The following is a 25,595-nucleotide window of genomic DNA, read 5'->3' as shown; positions in this document are numbered from 1 at the left end:
AAGTATGGGCTGGATGAATGCACTATAAGGTGGGTAGAAAGTTGGCTAGATTGTCGGGCTCAAGGGGTAGTGATCAATGGCTCCATGTCTAGTTGGCAGCCGGTGTCAAGTGGAGTGCCCCATGGCCGGTTTTGTTCAATATCTTCATAAATGATCTGGAGGATGGTGTGGATTGCACTCTCAGCAAATTTGCGGATGATACTAAACTGGGAGGAGTGGTAGATATGCTGGAGGGCAGAGATAGGATACAGAGGGACCTAGACAAATTGGAGGATTGGGCCAAAAGAAATCTGATGAGGTTCAATAAGGATAAGTGCAGGGTCCTGCACTTAGGACGGAAGAACCCAATGCACAGCTACAGACTAGGGACTGAATGGCTAGGCAGCAGTTCTGCGGAAAAGGACCTAGGGGCTACAGTGGACGAGAAGCTGGATATGAGTCAGCAGTGTGCCCTTGTTGCCAAGAAGGCCAATGGCATTTTGGGATGTATAAGTAGGGGCATAGCGAGCAGATCGAGGGATGTGATCGTCCCCCTCTATTGGACATTGGTGAGGCCTCATCTGGAGTACTGTGTCCAGTTTTGGGCCCCACACTACAAGAAGGATGTGGATAAATTGGAAAGAGTCCAGCGAAGGGCAACAAAAATGATTAGGGGTCTGGAACACATGAGTTATGAGGAGAGGCTGAGGGAACTGGGATTGTTTAGCCTGCGGAAGAGAAGAATGAGGGGGGATTTGATAGCTGCTTTCAACTACCTGAGAGGTGGTTCCAGAGAGGATGGTTCTAGACTATTCTCAGTGGTGGAAGAGGACAGGACAAGGAGTAATGGTCTCAAGTTGCAGTGGGGAGGTTTAGGTTGGATATTAGGAAAAACTTTTTCACTAGGAGGGTGGTGAAACACTGGAATGCATTGCCTAGGGAGGTGGTGGAATCTCCTTCCTTAGAAGTTTTTAAGGTCAGGCTTGACAAAGCCCTGGCTGGGATGATTTAATTGGGGATGGGTCCTGCTTTTGAGCAGGGGGTTGGACTAGATGACCTCCTGAGGTCCCTTCCAACCCTGATATTCTATGATTCTATGATTCCTGTTATCTTTAACTTGGCGTCAGCAAACCTTACACTATAAGGCATTATTTACAACTGCAACATTTTTTTAAGAGCAAAAGAGCTTACTCAAACCAGCCAGGCCTGAGTTCTATTAAGGGGGGTTGAAAAGAAGCCCTTAGGCCTACAGCAGGGAGACTTCCTCGACCCTTATGGCCTTCCATCCCCTCGACTTAACTAGTGGCCATACCCTGGGGTCTCCAACAATTCCCTCCTTTGAGAATACTCATTTTTGTTTCTTGAGTCTTCTCATTTTTATTTGCTTAATAGCGGGCTATGCATACAATTAAAATTTTTAAAGCTACGCAAAACAAGCATCTTTACACAGGACCACATACAACACAGCAAACATAACATAATTAATACAGGGAAAAAAAGCTTAAATAATAGGCTAAACAACCCACTTAGCCACGGGGAAAGTCCCCAACCAGCGAATAAAGAGCCTAGCCAATCCTCCCCAGTTTGCTGATAAATGCCCTTTGCCAGCTGCTGTAGGCGTTGTAAATTGGCTTTTACGGATGACCCTGCATCTGTTATATTAAAGCAACACATGCCTGCAAACTCCTGGCATAGGTGACTGTGGCGTAGAAGCAAATAATTCACAGCCAGCCTGTTCTGTAGCATCCCCTGACGTACTTCCCCTAACTCACGTGAGAGTTGGGCCAGGACGGTTGAGATTAAATTAATGGCCTTTGCCACCGTGCAGGCAAGGGGCTTTACTGAGTGATAATTATGCACCACAAGCCCAGGAATACCAACTAAGGAAAAGGCCAGAGCTGCTGCCTTAGGGTCTGTCTACACTACGAAATTAGGTCGAATTTATAGAAGGCGGTTTTTTAGAAATCGGTTTTATATAGTCGAGTGTGTGCGTCCCCACAGAAAATGCTCTAAGTGCATTAAGTGCATTAACTCGGTGGAGTGCTTCCACAGTACCGAGGCAAGCGTCGACTTCCGGAGCGTTGCACTGTGGGTAGCTATCCCACAGTTCCTGCAGTCTCCGCTGCCCACTGGAATTCTGGGTTGAGATCCCAATGCCTGATGGGTCTAAAACATTGTCGCAGGTGGTTCTGGGTACATATCGTCAGGCCCCCGTTCCCTCCCTCCCTCCCTCTGTGAAAGCAAGGGCAGACAATCATTTCGCGCCTTTTTTCCTGAGTTACCTGTGCAGACGCCATACCACGGCAAGCATGGAGCCCGTTCAGCTCACTGTCACCGTTTGTCTCCTGGGTGCTGGCAGACGCGGTACTGCATTGCTACACAGTAGCAGCAACCCATTGCCTTGTGGCAGCAGACAGTGCAATAGGACTGGTAGCCGTCATCGTCATGTCCGAGGTGCTCCTGGTCGCCTGTGTGAGGTCGATCAGGAGCGCCTGGGCAGACATGGGCGTAGGGACTAAATTTGGAGTGACTTGATCAGGTCATTCTCTTTAGTCCTGCAGTCAGTCCTACTGAACCATCTTATGGTGAGCAGGCAGGCGATACGGATTGCTAGCAGTCCTATTGCATCATCTTCTGCCGGGCAGGCAAGAGATGAGGATGGCTAGCAGTCCTATTGTACCATCTTCTGCCGAGCAGCCATGAGATGTGGATGGCATGCAGTCCTTCTGCACCGTCTGCTGCCAGCCAAAGATGTAAAAGATAGATGGAGTGTATCAAAACAAGGAATAGACCAGATTTGTTTTGTACTCATTTGCAAACCCCCCCCCTCGTCTAGGGGACTCATTCCTCTAGGTCACACTGCAGTCACTCACAGAGAAGGTGCAGCGAGGTAAATCTAGCCATGTATCAATCAGAGGCCAGACTAACCTCCTTGTTCCAATAAGAACAATAACTTAGGTGCACCATTTCTTATTGGAACCCACCGTGAAGTCCTGCCTGAAATACTCCTTGATGTAAAGCCACCCCCTTTGTTGATTTTAACTCCCTGTAAACCAACCCTGTAAGCCATGTTGTCAGTCGCCCCTCCCTGCGTCAGAGCAACGGCAAACAATCGTGCATCTGAGTTGAGAGTGCTGTCCAGAGCAGTCACAATGGAGCACTCTGGGATAGCTCCTGAGGGAGGCCAATACTGTCGAATTGTGTCCACAGTACCCCAAATTCGACCCAGCAAGGCCAATTTAAGCGCTAATCCACTTGTCAGGGGTGGAGTAAGGAAATCAATTTTAAGAGCCCTTTAAGTAAAAAAAAAGGGCTTCGTCGTGTGGACGGGTGCAGGTTTACATCGATTTAACACTGCTAAATTTGACCTAAAGTCCTAATGTAGACCAGGGCTAAGTCTCTGTGAATAAGGTTCTCTGAGAACGACATTGCATTCACTGCACTCTGGGCCAGTGCCAGCCAGGTATTTACGGGTACAGTGCCTGAAACAGCAGTACCGGTTAGGCACACGGCCAAGAGGGGGAATAAAATATACCCTGTCATCTATTTTTCTGCCTTCCCGGTGGGCTGCCATTTAAATAGTAATTTTAGTTCAAGATCCTCAGTGGAGGGGGCTGAATGCCCTTTCAGCCGGGGGCGGGGGGGTTGACACCGCCTTTAGCTGGGTAGGATGAATCCAATTCTTGTGTCCCTCGACCTTTGCTGCCGTGTGGGAGACAAGCAGGACAGTATAGGGTCCCTTCCACTTTTCCTGGAGGGGCTCGTCTTTCCAGGTACGTACGAGCACTGAGTCACCAGGCTGCAGGGAATGGATGGGCGAGTCCAAGGGTAGAGGCTGGGAATCCTTAGTATACCTGAGAAGAGACAAAAGAACAGCAGACAGGGAACACATATACTGAGACAGAAACCCATTTCCCAATTTCCACTTTTCCCCTGACACAACCGGTGTACCATTCCATGCCCTTTTAAACATAATTTCAAAGGGACTGAGCCCTAATCTACCCTTTGGGAGAGCACGGATGCGGAGCAGAACTAGGGGCAGGGCATCAGGCCACCATAGGGAGGCCTCCTGGCATACTTTTGAAAGATGTTGCTTAAGGGTTTGATTGGTCTGCTCCACTACCCCACTGGCTTGCGGTTTCCAGGGTGTATGGAGTTTCCAGAGAATCTGTAAGGCATGTGAGATGCTTTGAATGATTTTTGACGTGAAGTGTGTTCCAATGTCAGATTCCATTCACTGGGGAAGTCCAAAGCGAGGAATGATCTTCTTAACAAACTTGAGGGCCACTGTCCTGGCAGTGCAGTTGCGACATGGAAAGCCTTCCGACCAGCCGCTGAATCTATCCACTATGACAAGGAGATACTTGAACTCTTGGGTCCGGGGAAACTTAGTCAAGTTTATTTGCCACACCCGTCCGGGGCCTGGAGTGGGTTCCAGGGCCGCTGGTGGCACTGGGTGTTTTGGTCAGGGGTTATTCTTTTGACAGACTAGGCATTCCGCCTGTACCTGGGCAGCCAGGAGTCTGAGTCTGGAGGTTATAAAGTACTTTCCCATTAGTTGGATAAGTGCCTTTCTGCCAGCATGAGTGGTTTCATGTAGTTTCTGTAATACTGGCAGAATTAGGCCCTTTGGTCTTTCCCTTCCAGGGAATGAAGCCATCCCTCCTTTTCCTGGAGACCAAGTTTGTCAGCTAGCTGTTTTTCCTTCCCAGAATACTGAGGGGTTGGGAGCTCCCCCACTGATGGGATAAGGGCATGCATACAGGTGTTCTCAGTCTGAGGGGACATCAGGGTGGCAGCATACATTGCCTTTTTATCTGCCCTGGCATTACCCCTGGTTACATGTTGATCCTCCCTCTGATGGGCCTTACAGTGTACCACTGCCACTTCCAAGGGGAGTTGCACTGCCTTTAGAAGCCAGAGAATTTGGGGCCCGTACTTGACTGGGGAACCTTGGGCTGTCAGCATTTTTCTTTGTTTTCATAGACCAACATGGGCATGCAGCACACCAAAAGCATATTTGGAATTAGTGAAAATATTGACCTGTTTTTCTTTGGACAGTTTGAGTGCACGGGTCAGGGCCACTAGCTCAGCCAACTGGGCAGAGGTTCCAGCGGGCAAACTTTTAGCTTTCACGGTGTCATTGAGGGTCACAATAGCATAACCCGCCCTTCTTTGCCCATCTGTTACCATGCTGCTACCATCAGTGTACCACTTATAATTTGCATTTGGGAGGGGCACATCCTTTAAGTCCGGGCGGCTAGAATATTGGGCATCTATGATCTTCAAACAGTTACGTTTCTGTTTCTCAGTTTTTGGTAAGAGGGTGGCAGGGTTAAGGGATGGACAAGGCTGCAGCGTGACCTCGGGGTTTTCTAAGAGCTTTGCTTGGTATCTTTGCCTGTGGCGCCCATTACAGTGAGGGAGTCTGCTACTGGCAACTAAAGGGGTTAATTTACAGCAGTTTGTGCCACTCCAGAATTCACTAAAAAAAATCTATTTTTTCATTTTTCACCTGCCTTTTTACTTGGGGTTCCGGGGGTAGGATGATCCATCTTCCCTGACACCCCTATTTCTGTTTTTTTATTGCCATTATAGAGGTACCCCCTCCTTTTCTTTTTGTTTGGGCAGTTATTTTTTCAGTGTCCCTCTTGCCGACACAGGACACACTGATTGCGCCCCAGTTGTTTTTTTAGCGGGCCTGGACATCCGTGTCCACGGCCCCCTTTTTTTTTTGTTTACTTTTTTTTGTGCTTGCCTGCACCGCCGCTACCATCAATTTTACTTGCTTCTTTTCTTTCTTCACTTCTCTTAAACTATACACTTGATCTGCTGCTTCTAAAATCTGTGCCATTGTCATACCCATCAAATCCTTTTTTTTCTGTAGCTTTTTCTTAATGTCGGGGGCTGCCCTGCTTGTAAATACTTCTTTAATAATTGCCTCAGCCTGAGGATCATTAGGATTTGCATTGGTATACTGTCGGATCATGTCCTGAATGTTGTTGTAAAAAGGCTTCAGGGCTTTTCTTTGGATCCTGCACTACCTCATATGGTTTAGTCCAATTATTCTGTCTGACAGCTGCGTGACGGAGTTCATACAATAGCAGCTTCTTATAGGAGGTGAGGTGGGTTATAGCCTGATTGTCATTTGGGTCCCACCTAGGATCCTTTATGGGAACCTGATTATCTGGGATTGGGACATTGTTACGGTTCTGGTTATATCGCCTTTTTGCTTTCTTTCTTGTTTTAGCTATGACCTGTTCTTGTTTAACCTTAGTTAATAATGTTTGCAGAAGGACATTACAATTATTTTAGTCTGGCTTATAGCTGCTAAGACATCCCTCAAAAACCGATACAAACTTGCTTGGGTTGATAGAAAATTTTCCAGCCTGTGGTTTGCAAGCAGCCAGGTTCATAGGATTAAAAGGTGCATGAGTATAGACCTGCATGGTAAGAGCTTGTTCTTTCTATTGCATTACGGGCGATTTTAGTCTCGGTAAGTAACGGGTATAGTCCAGCAAATGGAGCTCGAACCTCACTATGAGCTTCACTAGGAATCTTACTCTGAGCCTTGCTCTATGTGGGTGTAGGGGCCAAAGGAGCCTCACTCTGTGTGGGTGTAAGGGCCAAAGGAGACACCGGATCTGCCATTACATTTGGGGTGGGGGTCCGGGGACTGACATTAATTGCTACCGGGACAATCGGGGTTAAATTACAGCGTTGTAAAATATCAGTACGAGACCACAAGGTCATAAACAAGTAAGCATACGAATGCTTATTTCACTGCCCCATTCGCTGACAGAACAGGAGTAACTGGAGGATTATATTATGATTTAGTGATCCTCCGGGAGGCCACTGTTCCTGGTCCTCTAATTGGTACTGAGGCCAGTCAACCGTACAAAATCGCTTCAGTTTACCCTTAGTCATTGGATCTGATCCAAATACCTTTCAGTTTACTAAAATACACTCTAGGAGCGTGCACTGTACCCTATCTTCCGTGTCCCATACCTACAGGGCGTCCCTAAGTTCAAACAGAGAGCACAATCTGGATTTCACAAAGTTCCTACCTTATCTGAAGGACCGGTTTCTCCCACCGTCACCCTCGGTACTTCTCCACTGTGTGAGTGCGTGGTACCGTCGTGCCCTCTGGGGTCAATCAAACTGCGTCTCCTCCGAGGCCCCCGATGAACTCACCGGTGCGCGCTGGGCGTTGGTTGTCGCTGCAATCCTCGACCACCGGAAGGGATCCGGGCAAGGCTAAATTGCAGCCTCACGCCCCACGTTGGGTTCCAAAAGCTGTTGCTGGCGCCCAGTGCCCAGAGACAAAACAACAGCAGGGGTTCGTTGCCCGGTGTGCGTTACCCAATAAACACTTCCTCGGCCCTTATGGCCTTCCATCCCCTCGACTTAACTAGTGGCCATACCCTGGGGTCTCCAACAATACGGGATGTAAACCTGAGGTTGAAAAGGATCCTAAAGGGAGCGGGAAAGAATCCCCTAATTATCCTTCATGTGGGAACAAATGATACTGGTAGATTCTCGCTGGAACGTATCAAGGGAGACTATGCTAGGCTGGGGAAGACGCTTAAGGAAATCGAGGCTCAAGAGATCTTTAGTGGGATTCTGCCTGTTCCTAGAGAAGGGCAACAAAGGTGTGACAAGATTCTGACTATCAATAGATGGCTTAGGCAGTGGTGGTATAAGGTGGGCGTTGGGATGTATGGCCACTGGGAGGCGTTCATGGACAGAGGACAGTTGTCTCAGGATGGACTTCATCTGAGTAGGGAAGGAAATAGAATTCTAGGATGGAGGCTGGCACAAGTGATTGAGAGCTTTAAAGTAGGAATTTGGGGGAGATGGTTGGGAGATGCATTGAGAGGGAAGAAAACAAAGTAAGAAAGGATACAGCTGTGGGTAGGAGAATGGACATAAGGAGGAAGGGCAGTGTGGATACCAGTCTAATAGGTCATACTGGCTGTAGAATGACCGTGCCTAATTGGGTACAGAATGTGAGCGAGGCCAAACAGCAAAAATTAAGATGTTTGTACACCAATGTGAGGAGCCGAGGTAACAAAATGGAGGAACTAGAGCTACCGGTGCAGGAAGTGAAACCAGATATTCTAGGGAGAACAGAAACAGGGTGGAATAGGAGTCATGGCTGGAGTATGGGTATTGAAGGGTCTGTGCTGTTTAAGAAAGACCGAAATAAAGGTAAAGGTGGTGGAGTAGCATTGTCTATCAGTGATGAGGTAGAATGTAAAGAAATAAGAAGCGATGGAATGGATAAAACAGAGTCCGTCTGGGCAAAAATCATATTGGGGAAGAAAACTATTAGAGCCCCCTCCCCCCGTGATAGTGCTTGGGGTGTGCTATAGACCGCCGGGATCTAATTTGGATATGGATAGAGCCCTCTTTAATGTTTTTAATGAAGTAAATACTAATAGACTGGAGGACGAGTGCTAGTAATAATAATAGGGCTCAGATTTTCCCAGATGCGATAGCTGATGGAGTCCTTCATCAAGTAGTTGCTGAACCGACTAGAGGGGATGCATTTTAGATTTGGTTTTGGTGAGCAGTGAGGACCTCATAGATGAAATGGTTGTAGGGGACAACCTTGGTTCAAGTGATCATGAGCTAATTCAGTTCAAACTGAAAGGAAGGACAAACAAAAATAAATCTGCAACTAGGGTTTTTGATTTCAAAAGGGCTGACTTCCAAAAATTAAGGAAATTAGTTAGGGAAGTGGATTGGACTGAAGAACTTATGGATCTAAAGGCAGAGGAGGCCTGGGATTACTTTAAGTCAAAGCTGCAGAAGCTATTGGAAGCCTGCATCCCAAGAAAGGGAAAAAACTTCATCGGCAGGAGTTGTAGCCCAAGCTTGATCAGCAAGCATCTCAGAGAAGTGATTAAGAAAAAGCAGAAAGCATACAGGGAGTGGAAGATGGGAGGGATCAGCAAGGAAAGCTGCCTTATTGAGGACAGAACATGTAGGGATAAAGTGAGACAGGCTAAAAGTCAAGTAGAGTTGGACCTTGCAAAGGGAGTTAAAACCAATAGTAAAAGGTTCTATAGCCATATAAATAAGAAGAAAAAAAAAAGAAAGAAGAAGTGAGACCGCTAAACACTGAGGCTGGAGTGGAGGTTAACGATAATCTAGGCATGGCCCAAGATCTAAACAAATACTTTGCCTCAGTCTTTAATAAGGCTAATGAGGATCTTAGGGATAATGGTAGCATGACAAATGGGAATGAGGATATGGAGGTAGATATTACCATATTTAAGGTAGAAGCGAAACTCAAACAGTTTAATGGGACTAAATCGGGGGGGCCCAGATAATCTTCATTCAAGAATATTAAAGGAACTGGCACATGAAATTGCAAGCCCATTAGCAAGAATTTTTAATGAATCTGTAAACTCAGGGGTTGTACCGTATGACTGGAGAATTGCTAACATAGTTCCTATTTTTAAGAAAGCGAAAAAATCTGATCCAGGTAACTACAGGCCTGTTAGTTTGACATCTGTAGTATGCAAGGTCTTGGAAAAAATTTTGAAGGAGAAAGTAGTTAAGGACATTGAGGTCAATGGTAAATGGGACAAAATACAACATGGTTTTACAAAAGGTAGATTGTGCCAAACCAACCTGATCTCCTTCTTTGAGAAAGTAACAGATTTTTTAGACAAAGGAAATGCAGTGGATCTAATTTACCTAGATTTCGTAAGGCATTTGATACTGTGCCACATGGGGAATTATTAGTTAAATTGGAAAAGATGGGCATCAATATGAAAATTGAAAGGTGGATAAGGAATTGGTTAAAAGGGAGACTACAGCAGGTCATACTGAAAGGTGAACTGTCAGGCTGGAGGGAGGTTACCAGTGGAGTTCCTCAGGGATCGGTTTTGGGACCAATCTTATTTAATCTTTTTATTACTGACCTCAGCACAAAAAGTGGGAGTGTGCTAATAAAGTTTGCGGATGATACAAAGCTGGGAGGTATTGCCAATTTAGAGAGAGACCGGGTTATCATACAGGAAGATCTGGATGACCTTGTAAACTGGAGTAATAGTAATAGGATGAAATTTAATAGTGAGAAGTGTAAGGTCATGCATTTAGGGATTAATAACAAGAAGTTTAGTTATAAGCTGGTTTCAGAGTAGCAGCCATGTTAGTCTGTATTCGCAAAAAGAAAAGGAGTACTTGTGGCACCTTAGAGACTAACCAGCTCACTTCATCGGATGCATACTGTGGACAGTATGCATCCGATGAAGTGAGCTGTAGCTCACGAAAGCTTATGCTCAAATAAATTGGTTAGTCTCTAAGGTGCCACAAGTCCTCCTTTTCTTTTTGCGAATACAGACTAACACGGCTGCTACTCTGAAACCTGTCACTTAAGATGAGCTATTACCAGCAGGAGAGTATATGGGACGGGGGAGAAAACCCTTTGTAGTGATAATCAAGGTGGGCCATTTCCAGCAGTTAACAAGAACGTCTGAGGAACGGGGGTGGGGGTGGGGATAAACAAGAGGAAATAGTTTTACTTTGCGTAATGACTCAACCACTCCCAGTCTCTATTCAAGCCTAAGTTAACTGTATCCAATTTGCAAATTAATTCCAATTCAGCAGTCTCTCGTTGGAGTCTGTTTCTGAAGTCTTTTTGTTGAAGAATAGCCACTTTTAGGTCAGAAATCGAGTGACCAGAGAGATTGAAGTGTTCTCCGACTGGTTTATGAATGTTATTATTCTTGACATCTGATTTGTGTCCATTTATTCTTTTACGTAGAGACTGTCCAGTTTGACCAATGCACATGGCAGAGGGGCATTGCTGGCACATGATGGCATATATCCCATTGGTAGCTGTGTAGGTGAACAAACCTCTTATAGTGTGGCTGATGTGATTAGGCCCTATGATGGTGTCCCCTGAATAGATATGTGGGCACAGTTGGCAATGGGTTTTGTTGCAAGGATAGGTTCCTGGGTTAGTGGTTCTGTTGTGTGGTTGCTGGTGAGTATTTGCTTCAGGTTGGGGAGCTGTCTGTAGGCAAGGACTGGCCTGTCTCCCAAGATTTGTGAGAGTGATGGGTCGTCCTTCAGGATAGGTTGTAGATCCTTGATGATGCGTTGGAGAGGTTTTAGTTGGGGGTTGAAGGTGACGGCTAGTGGTATTCTGTTATTTTCTTTGTTGGGCCTGTCCTGTAGTAGGTGACTTCTGGGTACTCTTCTGGCTCTGTCAATCTGTTTCTTCACTTCAGCAGGTGGGTATTGTAGTTGTAAGAATGCTTGATAGAGATCTTGTAGGCATTTGTCTCTGTCTGAGGGGTTGGAGCCAATGCGATTGTATTGTAGAGCTTGGCTGTAGACAATGGATCGTGTGGTGTGGTCTGGGTGAAAGCTGGAGGCATGTAGGTGGAAATAGCGGTCAGTAGGTTTCCGGTATAGGGTGGTGTTTATGTTATAAGCTGGGGATGCATCAATTAGAAGTAATGGAGGAGGAGAAGGACCTTGGAGTATTGGTTGATCACAGGATGACTATGAGCCACCAATGTGATATGTCCGTGAAAAAAGCTAATGCGGTCTTGGGATGCATTAGGCGAGGTATTTCCAGTAGAGATAAGGAGGTTTTAGTACCCTTATACAAGGCACTGGTGAGACCTTACCTGGAATACTGTGTGCAGTTCTGGTCTCCCATGTTTAAGAAGGATGAATTCAAACTGGAACAGGTACAGAGAAGGGCTACTAGGATGATCCGAGGAATGCAAAACCTGTCTTATGAAAGGAGACTCAAGAAGCTTGGCTTGTTTAGCCTAACCAAAAGAAGGCTGAGGGGAGATATGATTGCTCTCTATAAATATATCAGAGGGATAAATACCGGAGAGGGAGAGGAATTGTTTAAACTCAGTACCAATGTGAACATAAGAACAAATAGATATAAACTGGTCATCAGGAAGTTTAGACTGAAATTAGACAAAGGTTTCTAACCATCAGAGGAGTGAAGTTTTGGAATAGCCTTCCAAGGGAAGCAGTGGGGGCAAAAGACCTATCTGGCTTTAAGATTAAACTTGATAAGTTTATGGAGGAGATGGTATGATGGGATAATCATTTTGGCAATTAATTGATCTTTAATTATTCATGGTAAATAGGCCCAATGGCCTGTGATGGGATGTTAGATGGGGTGGGATCTGAGTTACTACAGAGAATTCTTTCCTGGGTATGTGGCTAGTGAATCTTGCCCATATGCTAACAGGATTCAGCTGATTGCCATATTTGGGGTCGGGAAGGAATTTTCCTCCAGGGCAGATTGGAAGAGGCCCTGGAGGTTTTCCGCCTTCCTCTGTAGCATGGGGCACGGGCTCCTTGAAGTCTTTAAACCATGATTTGAGGACTTCAATAACTCAGACATAGGTAAGAGGTTTATCGCAGGAGTGGGTGGGTGAGATTCTGTGGCCTGCATTGTGCAGAAGGTCAGACTAGATGATCATAATGGTCCCTTCTGACCTTAATATCTATGAATCTATGAATTTCATCCCAAACCTCATAAGGATAACATGGACACCATCATACATACACTTGACGTGAGAAGAGCCTTGGCCTTCTATTTGGACAGGACAATGACTTTTAGAAAATCTCCAAGACTCTTCCTCTCCATTGCAGATAGGTCAAAAGGTACAGCAATCTCAGCTCAGAAGCTCTCAAAGTGGGTCTCTGAGTGTATTAAACTCTGTTACCAATTGTGTAATTTAGCACCCCCACCTTCAGTATGCACGCATTCCATGAGGTTGCTCTCCTCACCCATTGCCTTCTCCAAGGGTATCCATATATCAGAAATCTGCAGAACAGTTACCTGGACATCTGCGCATACCTTTGCAGAGCACCATGCCATCCTGGGGGATTCGGCTTCAGATGCCAAATTTGGTGCGACAGTATTGTCGTCCAGATCAGACTTGACTCTGAAGTCCCAGCCTCCATTGGTGGGTACTGCTCAGGAATCACCTACAGTGGAGCACCCATAGGGACACTACTCAAAGAAGAAGAAGTTACTCACCTTGTGCAGTAACAATGGTTCTTTGAGATGTGTGTCCCTGTGGGTGCTCCACAACCCATCCTCCTCCCCTCTACTTCGGAGTTTCAGTGGTTGACTCTGTGGTAGAGAAGGAACTGAATGCCCGCACACACTGACTAACCTTGTGGCATATGGGGAGCTGTGCGGGCGGGACACGCTGCTATTGAAATTCTCCGATCAGCAGTGCGGGGCACAGACACACTTACAGTGGAGCACCCATAGGGACACATATCTCAAAGAACCATTGTTATTGCACAAGGTGAGTAACTTCTTCCTGCTAAAACAAGTAACTTTGATTTACTTCTGATTATTTGCCACTTAACTGATTTCTACTTTGCCCCCAACTGATTGAGATAAAAAATCATTTGGCCTCTAGATTTACAAATTCTGTTTTGGAGTGCATTATGTCAGATAAAGATAAATTAATCACTGGACTGAAAGTTGGTGGTTTCCTAGGAACCACTGATCATGAACTAATTACATTAAATATTTAAACAGAGGACAGTCCCAGCCACACACCTGGTGCTTCAGAAGAGTTATTTTCCCAAAGCTGAGGGAAATTATGAGTGAAATTGATTTAGAGGAAAAATTTAGACAGAAAAATATGAATGAAGAGTTTATTTGATGGCCAAAAAGCCATGATTCCATAATCATGAAAGATGACAACTTTGGCTAAAAGCACATCCTGGTTCAGTGGAAAAGTGAAGTCAGCAATTAGAAATAAAAAAAGAGAAACATATAACAAATAGAAATAAAGGGGCAAGAGATAGCAATCAATATAAATTAGAAGTTATGAAGAGTAGAAAATTGATAAGGGAATCTAAAGACATCAGGGAAATATCCATTGTTGACAGGGCTGACAATAAAAAGGTGTTTTTAAAATATATTGGTAACAAAAGAAATCCTAGCAATGATATAGGTCCACTATGAGATGGAAATGGCAAATAGTTAATAATAATAATGTAGAAAAAGCTGAAGTTAAATACATTTTGTGTTCTGGTTTGGAAAAGAAGCAGGATGATGTGATTGTATCACATGATGGTGATGAAGTACTTTCCAGTCCCTTAGTAACTAATGAAAATGTTAAACAACATCTACTCTGTATAAACATTTTTAAATCAGCAAGCCCAGAGAACTTGCACTCAAGAGTCCTAAAAGAGTTGGCTGAGGAGATCTTTTACCTGCTAATGTTAATTTTAAATAAATCTTGGAATACTGGGGAAATTCCAGAAGACTGGCAGAGTGCAAATAGTCAAAGCAGAATGTGGGAACTATAGGCTCGTTAACCTGCCATAAATCTCGGGCAAAACAATGGCAAAGCTAATACAGAACTCAATAAAAAAAGGATTCAGGATAGGAATAAAATTATTATCATGCAAACAAACCTGATTTTAATCTTTGATGAGAATACAAGTTTGGTTGATAAAGGTAACGGTATAGATTTAATATACTTAGACTTTTGTAAGGTGTTCGACTTAGTTCTGATTAAAATTCAGCACTATTCTGATTAAAAATTTAGCATTATACAGTGTCAACAGAACACATGTTAAAGGGACTAAGAACTGGCTAAGTGACAAATCTCAAAAAGTAGGTTTCAATGGGGAATCATTATCAAATGGACGTATTTCTAGTTGGATCCATCCGATGAAGTGAGCTGTAGCTCACGAAAGCTTATGCTCAAATAAATTTGTTCGTCTCTAAGGTGCCACAAGTACTCCTTTTCTTTTTGCGAATACTAGACCTGATGCTGTTCAGCATTTTCCTCAATGATCTGGAAGTAAATATAAGTCACTGCTGATAAAATTTGCAGATGATACAAAGATTGGTGCAGTGATTAATAACGATTAGGACAGGACAGTCATACAGAGTGATCAGGATTGCTTGGGAAACTGGGTCCTTTCAAACAAAATGCATTTTAATACAACCAAATGCAAGGCCATACTTGTAGGAAGAAGGAATGCAGGACACTCTACAGATGGGGGATTGTATCCTGGAAAGCAGTGACTCTGAAAAGGATTTAGTGGTCATAGTGGAGAAGTAACTTATCATGAGCTCCCAGTGCGATTCTGTGGGAAAAGGGGCTGATGGGACCCACAGATGTATAAACAGGGAAATAGGGCGCAAGAACAGGGGAGTATTTTACCTCTGTATATGGCACTGCTGAGACCAGTACTGGAATAGTGTCTACCAGTCCTGGTGTCCACCTTTTAGAAAGAATGTTGAGAAATTGGGGAGGTGTGGAAAAGAACCACAAAAATTATTTGAGGGCTGGCAAAAATGCCTTACAGCGAGAGACGCAAAGAACTCCATCTGTTCAGTTTATCCAAAAGAAGACTGAGAGGTGACTGGGTCACAGTGTATCCATTCCTTCATGGAGACAAAATCCCAGGTTTGAAAGGGCTCTTTAATCCAGTGGAGAAAGGCAGAACAAAAACCAATGTCTGGAAGCTGAAACCAGACGAATTCAGATTAGAAATAAGGCACAGATTTCTAGCCGTGAGGGTGATTAATCATTGGCACAAACTCTCAAGAGAAGAGGTGGGTTCTTAATGTCTTCAGATCTAGGCAGGATGCCTTTCTGGAAGATTTAGTCAAACACAAGTTACTGGGCAAAATACAGAGGTAACTGGGTGAACGTTAATGGCCTGTGATGTACAGGAAGTTAGCATAGATGATCCAGTGGTCCTTTCTGGCTTTCAGCTCTATGAATCTGTGGTGCTGCCTGGAGGTAGTGTATGGACATGCCAAGAGCTGAGGAGTGAAGGTCCTGCTGAGAACCCTTGCAGATGGGATGGGGAAGGTATTGCACCAAGGGGAGGGACTGGGTACTTTAGGTTTGTTTATTTGGGGATTTTTATTTACGCCAGAGGGGGAGAGTTTCTACTCTGGCTGGAGGCTTGAGCTACTCTATCAACAGAGAGAAGCTGAGACTCAGCCAAGGGGCAGTGAGGCAGCAACCACATGCTGTGGCGGAAAAAGCAAGGCCCTTTTGCAGATGGCCAACAGACAGCCTAGGCTGCTGCACAGCCATGGGTAGCATTGAGCATGCTGCAGGAAGCACAGGCCCTTCCTCTCTTATTAGCTAATCAGCCACCTGTGGCTTGTGGCTGCTGGACTCCCCCTAACACACAGCCATTACTGCCAGCTAGGGTCAAGCCCTACGTCCTACAGGGAACCACTTCTCCTGAGCCATGATGGAACCAGCCCACTGGGAGCCATGTAAAGAAAACCAGCTTCTGGGGTTGGGTGACGGTGCATTTCCTGTTGGAAGGTGAACCTTTGTATATGTGAGGATTTTCCTCTTCACAGCAATGAGTATTTTAGGCTCTGTGAAGGAGGCAGTAGCCGTGCTGTTTGTATGTTAAGCATCAAGTCTATTTCTCTGATATTACCTGGGATTTATTTTAAAGCATTTCTGAAGGATTTTGTTGTTGAGCTTCCAACACATCCCTTAAGAGATTTTACCATAGTCTTATAGATCTTGCAGTCAGGATTAGGGGAGGGATGGCTCAGTGGTTTGAGCATTGGCCTGCTAAACCCAGGGTTGTCAGTTCAATCCTTGATGGGGCCATTTAGGGATCTGGGGCAAAAGTTGGGGATTGGTCCTGCTTTCAGCAGGGGATTGGACTAGATGACCTTCTGAGGTCCCTTCCAACCCTGATATGCTATGATTTTCTCCCCTGATATTTAGACCAAAGTTTCCTTTAGTTGATTTCACTCTAGTATAGAAGCTAATAGCTACTTACATTTGCTTTAGATACAGTCTTAATGGGGCTTTTTAGAACCCATTTTATTTTATTAAAAGCCCATGTTACTTGTGTATTTTTAAATTAAGGATTGATTTTATATGTAAGTAAACCAAGTCTTAGTGGTCATGCTTTATGAGTAAATTTATAAACAGGTTACAGAGGACTAACACATGATTACCAGATGTTTTAATAAATGGTTGATCAGTTGTTATGACGTCCAACTGGTCAATAGGTTCCTTATAACCATCTAAAACACCTTTTATTGTGGTATGTATTACTATCTATACCACAGACTGCTCATATCTATATCATGCTTATAGAATATGTTAATAATTGAGTAGCCCTTTATAAACTATTTGCAAATGAACCCTTAGTACCAGTGTGACCATTTTATTTTGTTACTAAGGTAAGCCTTCTGCCCATCAAAGTTGGCAGCAACAAGGGCTGGGTTCAGTATCTAGGGGTTCTGTTTCAATAACACAATACAAAATTGGCTCAAACCCCCACTTAGTGACCTGGGACAATTACATACCACCCCTCTGGGCGCCTCTAAGAGGCAATACTTCCCCTCTCGCAAGCACAGAGTCTGGGTGTAGCAGAAAAAACCCTTTTAATAAAGGAGGGAAACAATGCATCATTATGTTGGGGAAACACCACAACTAGGGTTCATAAACACAAACCATGAACCAGAAGACCCACCCCCAAGCAGATTGGGCTGTGTCCCTTCCCTTTGGTTCTTGAATCCAGCAACCCAAAAGTCACCCAAAGTCCCAAAAGTCCAGCACAGCCCCAGAGTTCAAAAGTTCATCTACAGAGTTTACCTCCCAGCCTGGTACGTAAAGGGGGGAGGTATGGGGGCACCTTACATGCTCCACTGCTCCTGTCAACGGCCAACTTCCCTGCCTTTCTGTAGGGGTCTGCTGCAGCCTTCACCATGAGCTCAGCCAGCTGTCTTGCAAGCCACTCATCTCCAGTAGACATCCCACTAGCCACTCACCAATATATCTTCAGGGCCCCTCCTGCTTAACAGCACTCAGTGATTTCAGCTCATAGCAGGGAGCCTTAGTACTAGTGCAATATTAGCCCAAAGTGAATTCAGTTCAGCAGCCTGTAACCAGACTCCTAATAGGATCAAAATTAGCTCTGATATTACACAGTGGAAAGAGGATAGAGTGAAATTGATGTTCTAGGCCCTCAGAAGGCACCCACCTCAAGTACACATATCTATACCCTCCTTCTCTCAACTCACTAGGTTCTAGAACCCATGTCCCTTGCCTAGCGAGTGCTATTTAGTTGAGGGCAGGTCCCTCCGTCATAAAATGCCAGGTATAGTTCTACTGTCCTTGATTCACATAACCAGGATAACAACACTTTTTTACTCCTGCCCCAATAACAAAGGGACTGGGGATACCACAGCAGCCAAAGTGACCATTTTGGCAAGCAGCCCCATCATGCTAGGCAGGGTGGGTATGCTCATACTAATGAGATCAGCCCTTGAAGTCCTTTTCCACAACTCGCCACCAGATGTCAGGGTAGAGCTCAACCTGACTCTGCTTACACTAAAATAGTAAAAGGCAAGACGTAACCCACCCTTAGCTTCAGTGGTTAAAAACCAGCTTTATTACAAGCAGTGCAACGTTTCACCAACCATTTGCATAACCACTTTAATGTGAATGTCTTTGAATGCATGTCTGAATGGAACACAGCTCTGTAGGATCAAGTGTATCCATTTCAGTTTAATGTAAGGAAAGTAATTGCCTTGTCTGGCTAAGGGAGTGTTTTGTGTTCACCTGGGTTTGCAGGCAGGCTGCATTTACAAATCAGCTGCTCTGGGACCATTGTGAGTTGCAGAGGCAAAGGGCTTCTCACAGTAGCAGCCCCTTCACTCCTTTGCTCTGGTAGCACAGGGATACCTTACTTCTGCTCCTCTGCAGGGAGAAGGATGCAGAAAAGGTGGTGTGGAGGAGACAGGGCCTTGTGCCCTCCAGCAGGGGCCAGCATACAGGGAGAGTCTGATCTGTCCCTATGGATGGAGTGAATTGCTGATCCCTGTGTACACAGGACGGCCCTGGAGAAAGCGTGCCTGACCCCAGCCCAGCCAGTTTCCTCCTGTAGCTCTGAGTGCCTCTGTGGCATCCAAAGGGTGCACTTGAAGGTGCTGCAAACACAGACACAGAATCACAGAATATCAGAGTTGGAAGGGACCTCAGGAAGTCATCTAGTCCAACCCCCTGCTCAAAGCAAGATCAAGCCCCAATTTTTGCCCCAGATCCCTAAATGGCCCCCTCAAGGATTAAACTCACAAGCTTGGGTTTAGCAGGCCAATGCTCAAACCGCTGCCTGCATCCCCTTACCCCAATGGATTTCTAGTCCATCACCTTAACCACTCGGCCACAACTACACATCTGTGCAGATTTGGCAGGGGAGGGCCGTCCCACCCAGTGGCCTTTCTTGCTGTCTCATTGCATCAGTAGGTCATCTAATTGTTTTCTTTAGCCCGAAGAACCATCTCCTCCGTTGCTTCCTACCCTTGCATCTCTGCAGACTGCAATCACTCTCTGTCATGTTGTGCTGTCCTAGTCCTGACATTGGATTGCCCTGTTTCAAACACTGTGCGGGGGCGTCTGTAGCTTTCTTTCTTTGTTAATGTTTATTTCCTCTTTCTCTCTCTGCTTATCCCCTTTATGCCTCGTTTTGGGGGCTGGGCTGCAGCTGGACCCTTGTGACACCGATAGCGATGAGGAAATTCTGGAGAGGCTTCTGGAGCTCCCACATCAGCAGAACTGCAGCAAGAAGTTATTTAGCATTCCCGAAGTAACAGAAGAAGAGGAGGAGGAAGAAAAGTGTGTTCATGTGGAGAAGAGAGAATCCCCAGACTGCTTTCTGGAGAGACGTCCATACCATACAGAAAGGAAGGGGACGCCCCTTCCCATAAGTGCCCCTCAGGCATTTCCAAACACAGATGGTAATGACACCTTCCAAAATCTTCCCGTGCAGGCTCCCCAAGAGGCTCTTATCCTTCAGAAGACCAGAGAAGACTCTGACAAGGAGAATCCTGTCTATCTGGAGCTGAGCTGGACTCAGAAGAGGGGTAGCTGTAATTGGGGTTACCAGGAGAGTAGAATAAAGCCCACTGCAGGCACAAGCCCCCAGTGGGGCAGAAAGAAAGGGGGTAATTCTCAAGAAAGGGCCCATGATCTGCCTGAGGTTAGCAGGAAGAAACGGAGCGATGTCAAAGAGCATTGTAGTCGCCTGCTGAACACCTGCAGCCTGACAGGAGGTAGCCTGTACAGAGCCCACAGCCTCAAGGAGAAGCTGAATGTCATAAGCAGTGCTAGTGGCAAGGGTGGGTCAGAAACCTGTGGTCATGCAAGACCAGGCACCTTTAGAAAATCCCACAGAAAGTTAATGCCTTCAGACCTAGCAGAGCCTGCTGCATTGACAACCCACTGCTTCAACACGAGGAGCCTCGAGATCAATATTGAGTATGACTCAGAGGAAGATCAGGATCTGACCTTCCCTTCCAGCCCCGGGAGTAGGGAATGGTCAGATGGCAGCGTGGAGGGGTCCCAGACTGGCTGTGAAGGGTGGAGTGATTGCTCCAGTCAGTCTGAGTCTGCCCAGTCTGATGGGAAAACCCCGCTGAAGAAGCAGGAGTTTGGGGAAGAGAAAGGAATGGTGTGGGCTGGGTCTCCAAGCCACTACCCACAGTTACCTTGCCCAGAGAAGGAGGCACTGAGGAGTGAAGGCAGCTCAGAGGAGCAAGGCTGGGAACGAGAGGGTAGTCCAGCTGGCTGGAGGAGGATGCCGGAGCGCCCTTGGAAGGGGATACACAGTGCTGCATTGCACACAAGGGTCTGGGTGTCTTTTCCTCTTCTGGTTTTGAAGCAGCTTGTAGTGACAATAGTTTCCTCCCCTGCCCTTGCCCCCAGCCTGCCTGTGTGCTGCTTTGTCTAGTGTTGTACAGAAACGGACTCTCCAGGGGTATGACTGGGAGAGTTTGTAGAGCTTGTAGCTCTGTGCTGCTCTGAGGCTTTTCTTGTATTCTCTGCTTATGCTTGTACTTTGGAAAGTCAGAGAAGAATCATTGCTCTGCTGCTAAGAATCCTGGATGCAGTATTCCTTTTCTCAACTGGGTCCTCCTCCCTAGGACAAGATGCTGTCCAAGTTCAAAGATCTTGGGACCTTAGTGAAAATTCCTAGTAAATTAATGATGATCCCTGATCTTTTCGTCTTTTCCTTGATGTGTCCTCCCACCCCTCCTCACAACCACAATGGAGTTGTTACTGGTCTCCAAGAAAAGCACCTGTCCATGTTGACTTGCTTCAGTTTTCCAGAGTACCACATAATTCTCATCTCTGGAGTGTCCCAAAAGAGGAATATTGCATTTGAATGCATTGCTTTTTTTGGTGTGCTTAATGTCGCTGGTGAGGGGTGGAGCTGGGTCCATGCTAATTCAGAGTTCAAAGCACGGTCATTAGTAACTCTCCAGTGGTTTCTGTTGCAGGTTTCTGGTAATGAAGATCTGAGGTTACAGGAGTTACTTGTCTCACCAGCTTGGCAGACTCCAACCCAAAAAGTGAACAAGACCTTGAGAAGAAGCCGAATCTTGAAATCTTCCATCTCCAGTTCAGGTGAGCTTGTCAGCATTTCTTGAGACTATTTTCCATCTGAAAGGGAGCATAGTACCGGGAGAGAGAGACCGACAGAGGGATGGAGAGAGACCGATCTGTTTTGAAATGTTGAAAGAGAAGCCAGTAACTTCTATCCTGAAAACATGTAGATTTGGTGATGTGACCTCCCTGGAACGTGGTGCTAACATCTTTTCCCTTGCTTGCAGGCACAGCTTCAGAGGCTGTCGTTAAAGACAACTCACTAAGGATATTTGTGGCCCTTTTTGACTATGACCCCATTTCTATGTCTCCTAACCCTGATGCAGCTGAAGAAGAGCTCCCATTTAAGGAGGGGCAGATTCTGAAGGTAAGAACAGTGCTACATGAGGTCTTCTCTTCCATGTTGCTGCTAACCTGCCACGTCCTGAGCACAGATGGCTGGGAGATTTGGATGCAGAATTCAGTTGAACAGGCCGTCATTACCTTCCTTAAACTGCTTTGCCTGCAGAGCATCCCTGCTTTCATTACGTGGCTCATGCGCTCTAATGTGAACTGATGCAGATGCTGTTTCTCCTCTTCTAGGTGTGTGGCGACAAAGACGCTGATGGGTTTTACAGAGGTGAATGTGCAGGAAGGGCAGGGTACATCCCTTGTAACATGGTGTCTGAAGTTCAGGTGGAGAGTGAGGAAGTGAGGAAGGAGATGTTAAAGCAAGGTTACATTCCTGCTGCCACATCGGTGGAAAGCATAGGTACTGTACCTCCCTCCCACACCTACTCGGTTTCTGCATGTGGACAATGTGTTTCTTTCCTGACATTCAGGAAGCTCAGCATGGCTGTCATGCACTGCACTGCACTGCACTGCACTGCAGCTACACGCCAACTGCACCTGCCAAGGTGGTTCTTGTGGCCACCCTCACGAGTGCCATGGGTGGACGGCAACGCTGGAAGCTGGGATAGAACTTTCCTACCAAATGTGGAGTGATGTGCACAAGGGGCTCCCAATTTCACACCCGAGTGACAGAGCAGTTCACCAGACTCTAAAAGTCTGTCCAGTGCTTTTGCCACTTTGTAGCTGATAGTGGAGACAAGAAGAGAGAGGAAGTGTATTTCCCCATCTCCCCAGGCTGAGATCCAGTGTCCAATGACAAAGGCTGACATGTATTTTCAGAAGTTACTAGTTCTTAAATTTGAATCACTGTGGATCATTGATTCAGAGCATAGGGACTGCAGGAGCCTGATGCTTGCACTTACCAAAAACATCTCTGTCCCTCTTCTCTGCAGAGATCAAGCTCAGAGCATCACCCCATCACTAGGAAACCTTGTCAGCAGAAAAGAGAATTTGCCCTTGAGAGCCTCACATGAGGGCCTGGAAGGTGAACTGCCTCCTCCCCAGGCTCACTGGGGATCTTCCCCCCTGCAGAGCTCAGGAGGTCATCAAGAGAGGGAGGGAAGGAAGGACCCCGATCTCCTCCCCTGCCAGCCCCTGAAATCCCCTGCTCTCTCCCAGTCTCCCATTCATTCATTCACCTTCCGGCAGAGTGGGGAAGAGGGGAACTGTGTTCCTACAAGGGCAGGGTTAATGTGGGTTGGGTGGCTTGTTTGAGAAGTGCAACCTTAAATTTGCTTCTTTTGGGTTGTAATATGTTAGGGTTTGGTTTTACTGTTACTCTAATATTCCTGAAAGGTAATGTGCAGTCACAGGCAGGGAGGGTTGGACAGGCAGGACATGCTCTGTTGCATTCTTGATGGGCATATATAAAAACTTGTCTCTGTGCGTGGGTTGTACAGTATGAGAGTCCCTGTGTGGTCTCGCTTTAGTATATAAATCACACTCTGCTTCCCAGTGGAAGTTTCTTCATGCTGCTGTGCTGCTTGCTCACTCTCCAAGAAGCTTTTCATTTTCATTCGCTGTCTTACTGTTCTCTTGTCTATTTTTGCTTTTTTTCTTGGATTTTATTAAGGAAATGGTACATTTGCTCGACCTCCACACCGCCTCACCGTCCCTCCTCCGAAACCCAGACGTGCCAAGAAAGGTCTGTCACGCCTGCTGCTTGCATTTGATTTTGGCATTTGCGTTGCAAACTGAGTTGAGTTTTGACTATCTGCTTTCAGGATCTCCAAATGGTCAGACTGGCAGCATGTGGACAGAGCACCCTTTCCTTCCCGTTTGGCACCATTTGTAATCACTCCATGCTGGGACCCTGGCCTGGGTGTTAAATGTTCTCAAGGACAATTAGCCCTTTATGTTTCTGGAGCTTGTCCTCTGCCTCCAATGATGTTCCAGTGTCACTGTTACTGTCCTAGACTTTGAGCTGCATGAATAGGATGTACGATCTGCTTGTGGTGTGTGTCTGTTGGGCCTTGGCTTAATCTGCACTCTTTATGAGGAACGTCTTGTTGTTTGTCAGGTGTCTGTTTTTGTCAGTGTTGAAAGCTGAATACAGACTCATTAAACCTTTTCTTCCATAGCGGAGCTGGAAAAACAGGAAAACTACAAGCCTCATCCAGGTGAGAATTACTCCTTCCATGCTCGGATACTACAGGGAAAGGGCCCATAAAAGTAGATAGATGCTTTTCAGCAACACATCTCAGGGAGCAGCCACATCACTTCCTCATAAGAGCCCTTGTGAGCAAGTGTCTCTCCCTTCCCTATGTGGAACCTTGTCAGCGTGACCCTAGTAAGAAGAGTCCTGCTACCAGTTTGTGGTTTCGGAGTGTTCAGTCTTACCCAGATCCTAGCTAAGCTATGGCAAGAAGGAACAGGCTGTTTATGCAGTGGGTAGTGTGTGCCATGCGGTTGATATTGGGGACATGGATGGTGGGTGAGATGAGCTTGGAGAATGGCAGGCTGCTCTCAGAACGGTTCACTACAGAAGAGTCAGGCTTGGGCTATTTGTCATGGAGGTGCGCATGGTGACAGGAATGAGGACAAAGGGGTAAGGTTTGAGAAATCACTCCTACAGCAGGAGAGATGGTTAGCCTGTGCCATTTGGAAAGCGTGTTGTGACACCAGAGGGGTTGCAGTGTGTGTAGGATCTCACTCCTATTTGGATGGTGGCTGTTGGACCTTTGGACACACAGTGGGAATCTGGAAGTAGTTGGGGGACTGTGGGCTTGTTTTGGGTGGCTGGTGGAGCTGTCCTGAGTAGTAGTAGGATATCTGACTCATCTGATGATGATTTATTTGTATTACCATAGTGCCAAGGTGCCCCAGTCAGAGATCAGGACCCCCTTGTGATAGACCCTGTGCAAAAAGTTCCTGCCCCATAGGCTTACAGTGCCACAGCTAGAAGAAGTGAAGGGCTTCTTGCTGTGGGGGAAGTTCCAATGACTCCTTGGGCTGATTTCTTAGGTCTATGACCATCTCTCTGGTTCCAGAGACTCATGCTGGGGCAGGAGTGGGTGGACCTGCAGCATTTGATCTCGCTTTCCTGGAGGTGGTTTTGGCTGTGCTGGGGCAGCACAGGATGGAGATGGATCCTTGGTACTAACAGCTAGTGAAAATTAGCATGAGGAGATAGAGTCTATTATTGAGGCCTGTTAGTGGTTTCCATTTAGACGGTAAGATTCTGGTCTGCTTCAAACAAGCAGTGATCTAGGGGATTGAGCATGGGACCAGGAGTCAGCAGAATGAGGTTCCATTCCTGAACTTTCCACAGACCTGCTGGGAGGCCTTAGTAAGTCTCATCCTCCCTCTGTACAGATGGGGAACCAGAGGCACAATGGTGACGATGATACTTACCCATCCTTGAAAATGTTTTGAGACGGATGGGCACCACGTGTGATGGCTGGTGGCTCTACACCCTGTGAGGTCGGGCGGTGTGACCCTAGTTTTACAAGGTGCTTTGAGATGGATGGACACCACATGTGATGTTGGGTGGCTCTACACCCTGTGAGGTCGGGCGGTGTGACCCTGGTTTTACAAGGTGCTTTGAGACAGATGGGCACCACGTGTGATGTCGTGTGGTGTCAGGGTTCCCTCTCCACTCTGAACTCTGGGGTACAGATGTGGGGACCTGCATGAAAACCCCCCCTCAGCTTATTTTTACCAGCTTTGGTTAAAAACTTTCCCAAGGCACAAATTTTGCCTTGTCTTTGAACAGTATGCTGCCACCACAAAGTGATTTAGACAAAGAATAGGGAAAGGACCACTTGGAGTTCCTATTTCCCCAAAATATCCCCCCAAGCCCTTACA

General features: G+C 46.1%; 1 protein-coding gene across 2 annotated transcripts in view; it reads left to right on the top strand.

The window, feature by feature from the left end:
- TSPOAP1 (TSPO associated protein 1) overlaps window positions 1-25,595 on the top strand; it is a 232,948-nt gene that overhangs the window by 185,131 nt on the left and 22,222 nt on the right. For both annotated transcript variants that reach the window (XM_084651357.1, XM_084651358.1), the window contains 6 exons: window positions 19,498-20,640; window positions 21,293-21,419; window positions 21,626-21,765; window positions 21,981-22,149; window positions 23,362-23,433; window positions 23,870-23,908. In XM_084651357.1, coding sequence (XP_084507483.1) covers window positions 19,498-20,640; window positions 21,293-21,419; window positions 21,626-21,765; window positions 21,981-22,149; window positions 23,362-23,433; window positions 23,870-23,908 — 1,690 coding nt within the window. The remainder of the gene's footprint in view (window positions 1-19,497; window positions 20,641-21,292; window positions 21,420-21,625; window positions 21,766-21,980; window positions 22,150-23,361; window positions 23,434-23,869; window positions 23,909-25,595) is intronic.

Source organism: Lepidochelys olivacea (assembly GCF_965140295.1).
Source record: "Lepidochelys olivacea isolate rLepOli2 genome assembly, chromosome: 17".
Classification (NCBI taxonomy): domain Eukaryota; kingdom Metazoa; phylum Chordata; order Testudines; family Cheloniidae; genus Lepidochelys; species Lepidochelys olivacea.
Note: the sequence above shows the minus strand (reverse complement) of the source record. Positions and strands in the feature narration are given on the sequence as shown.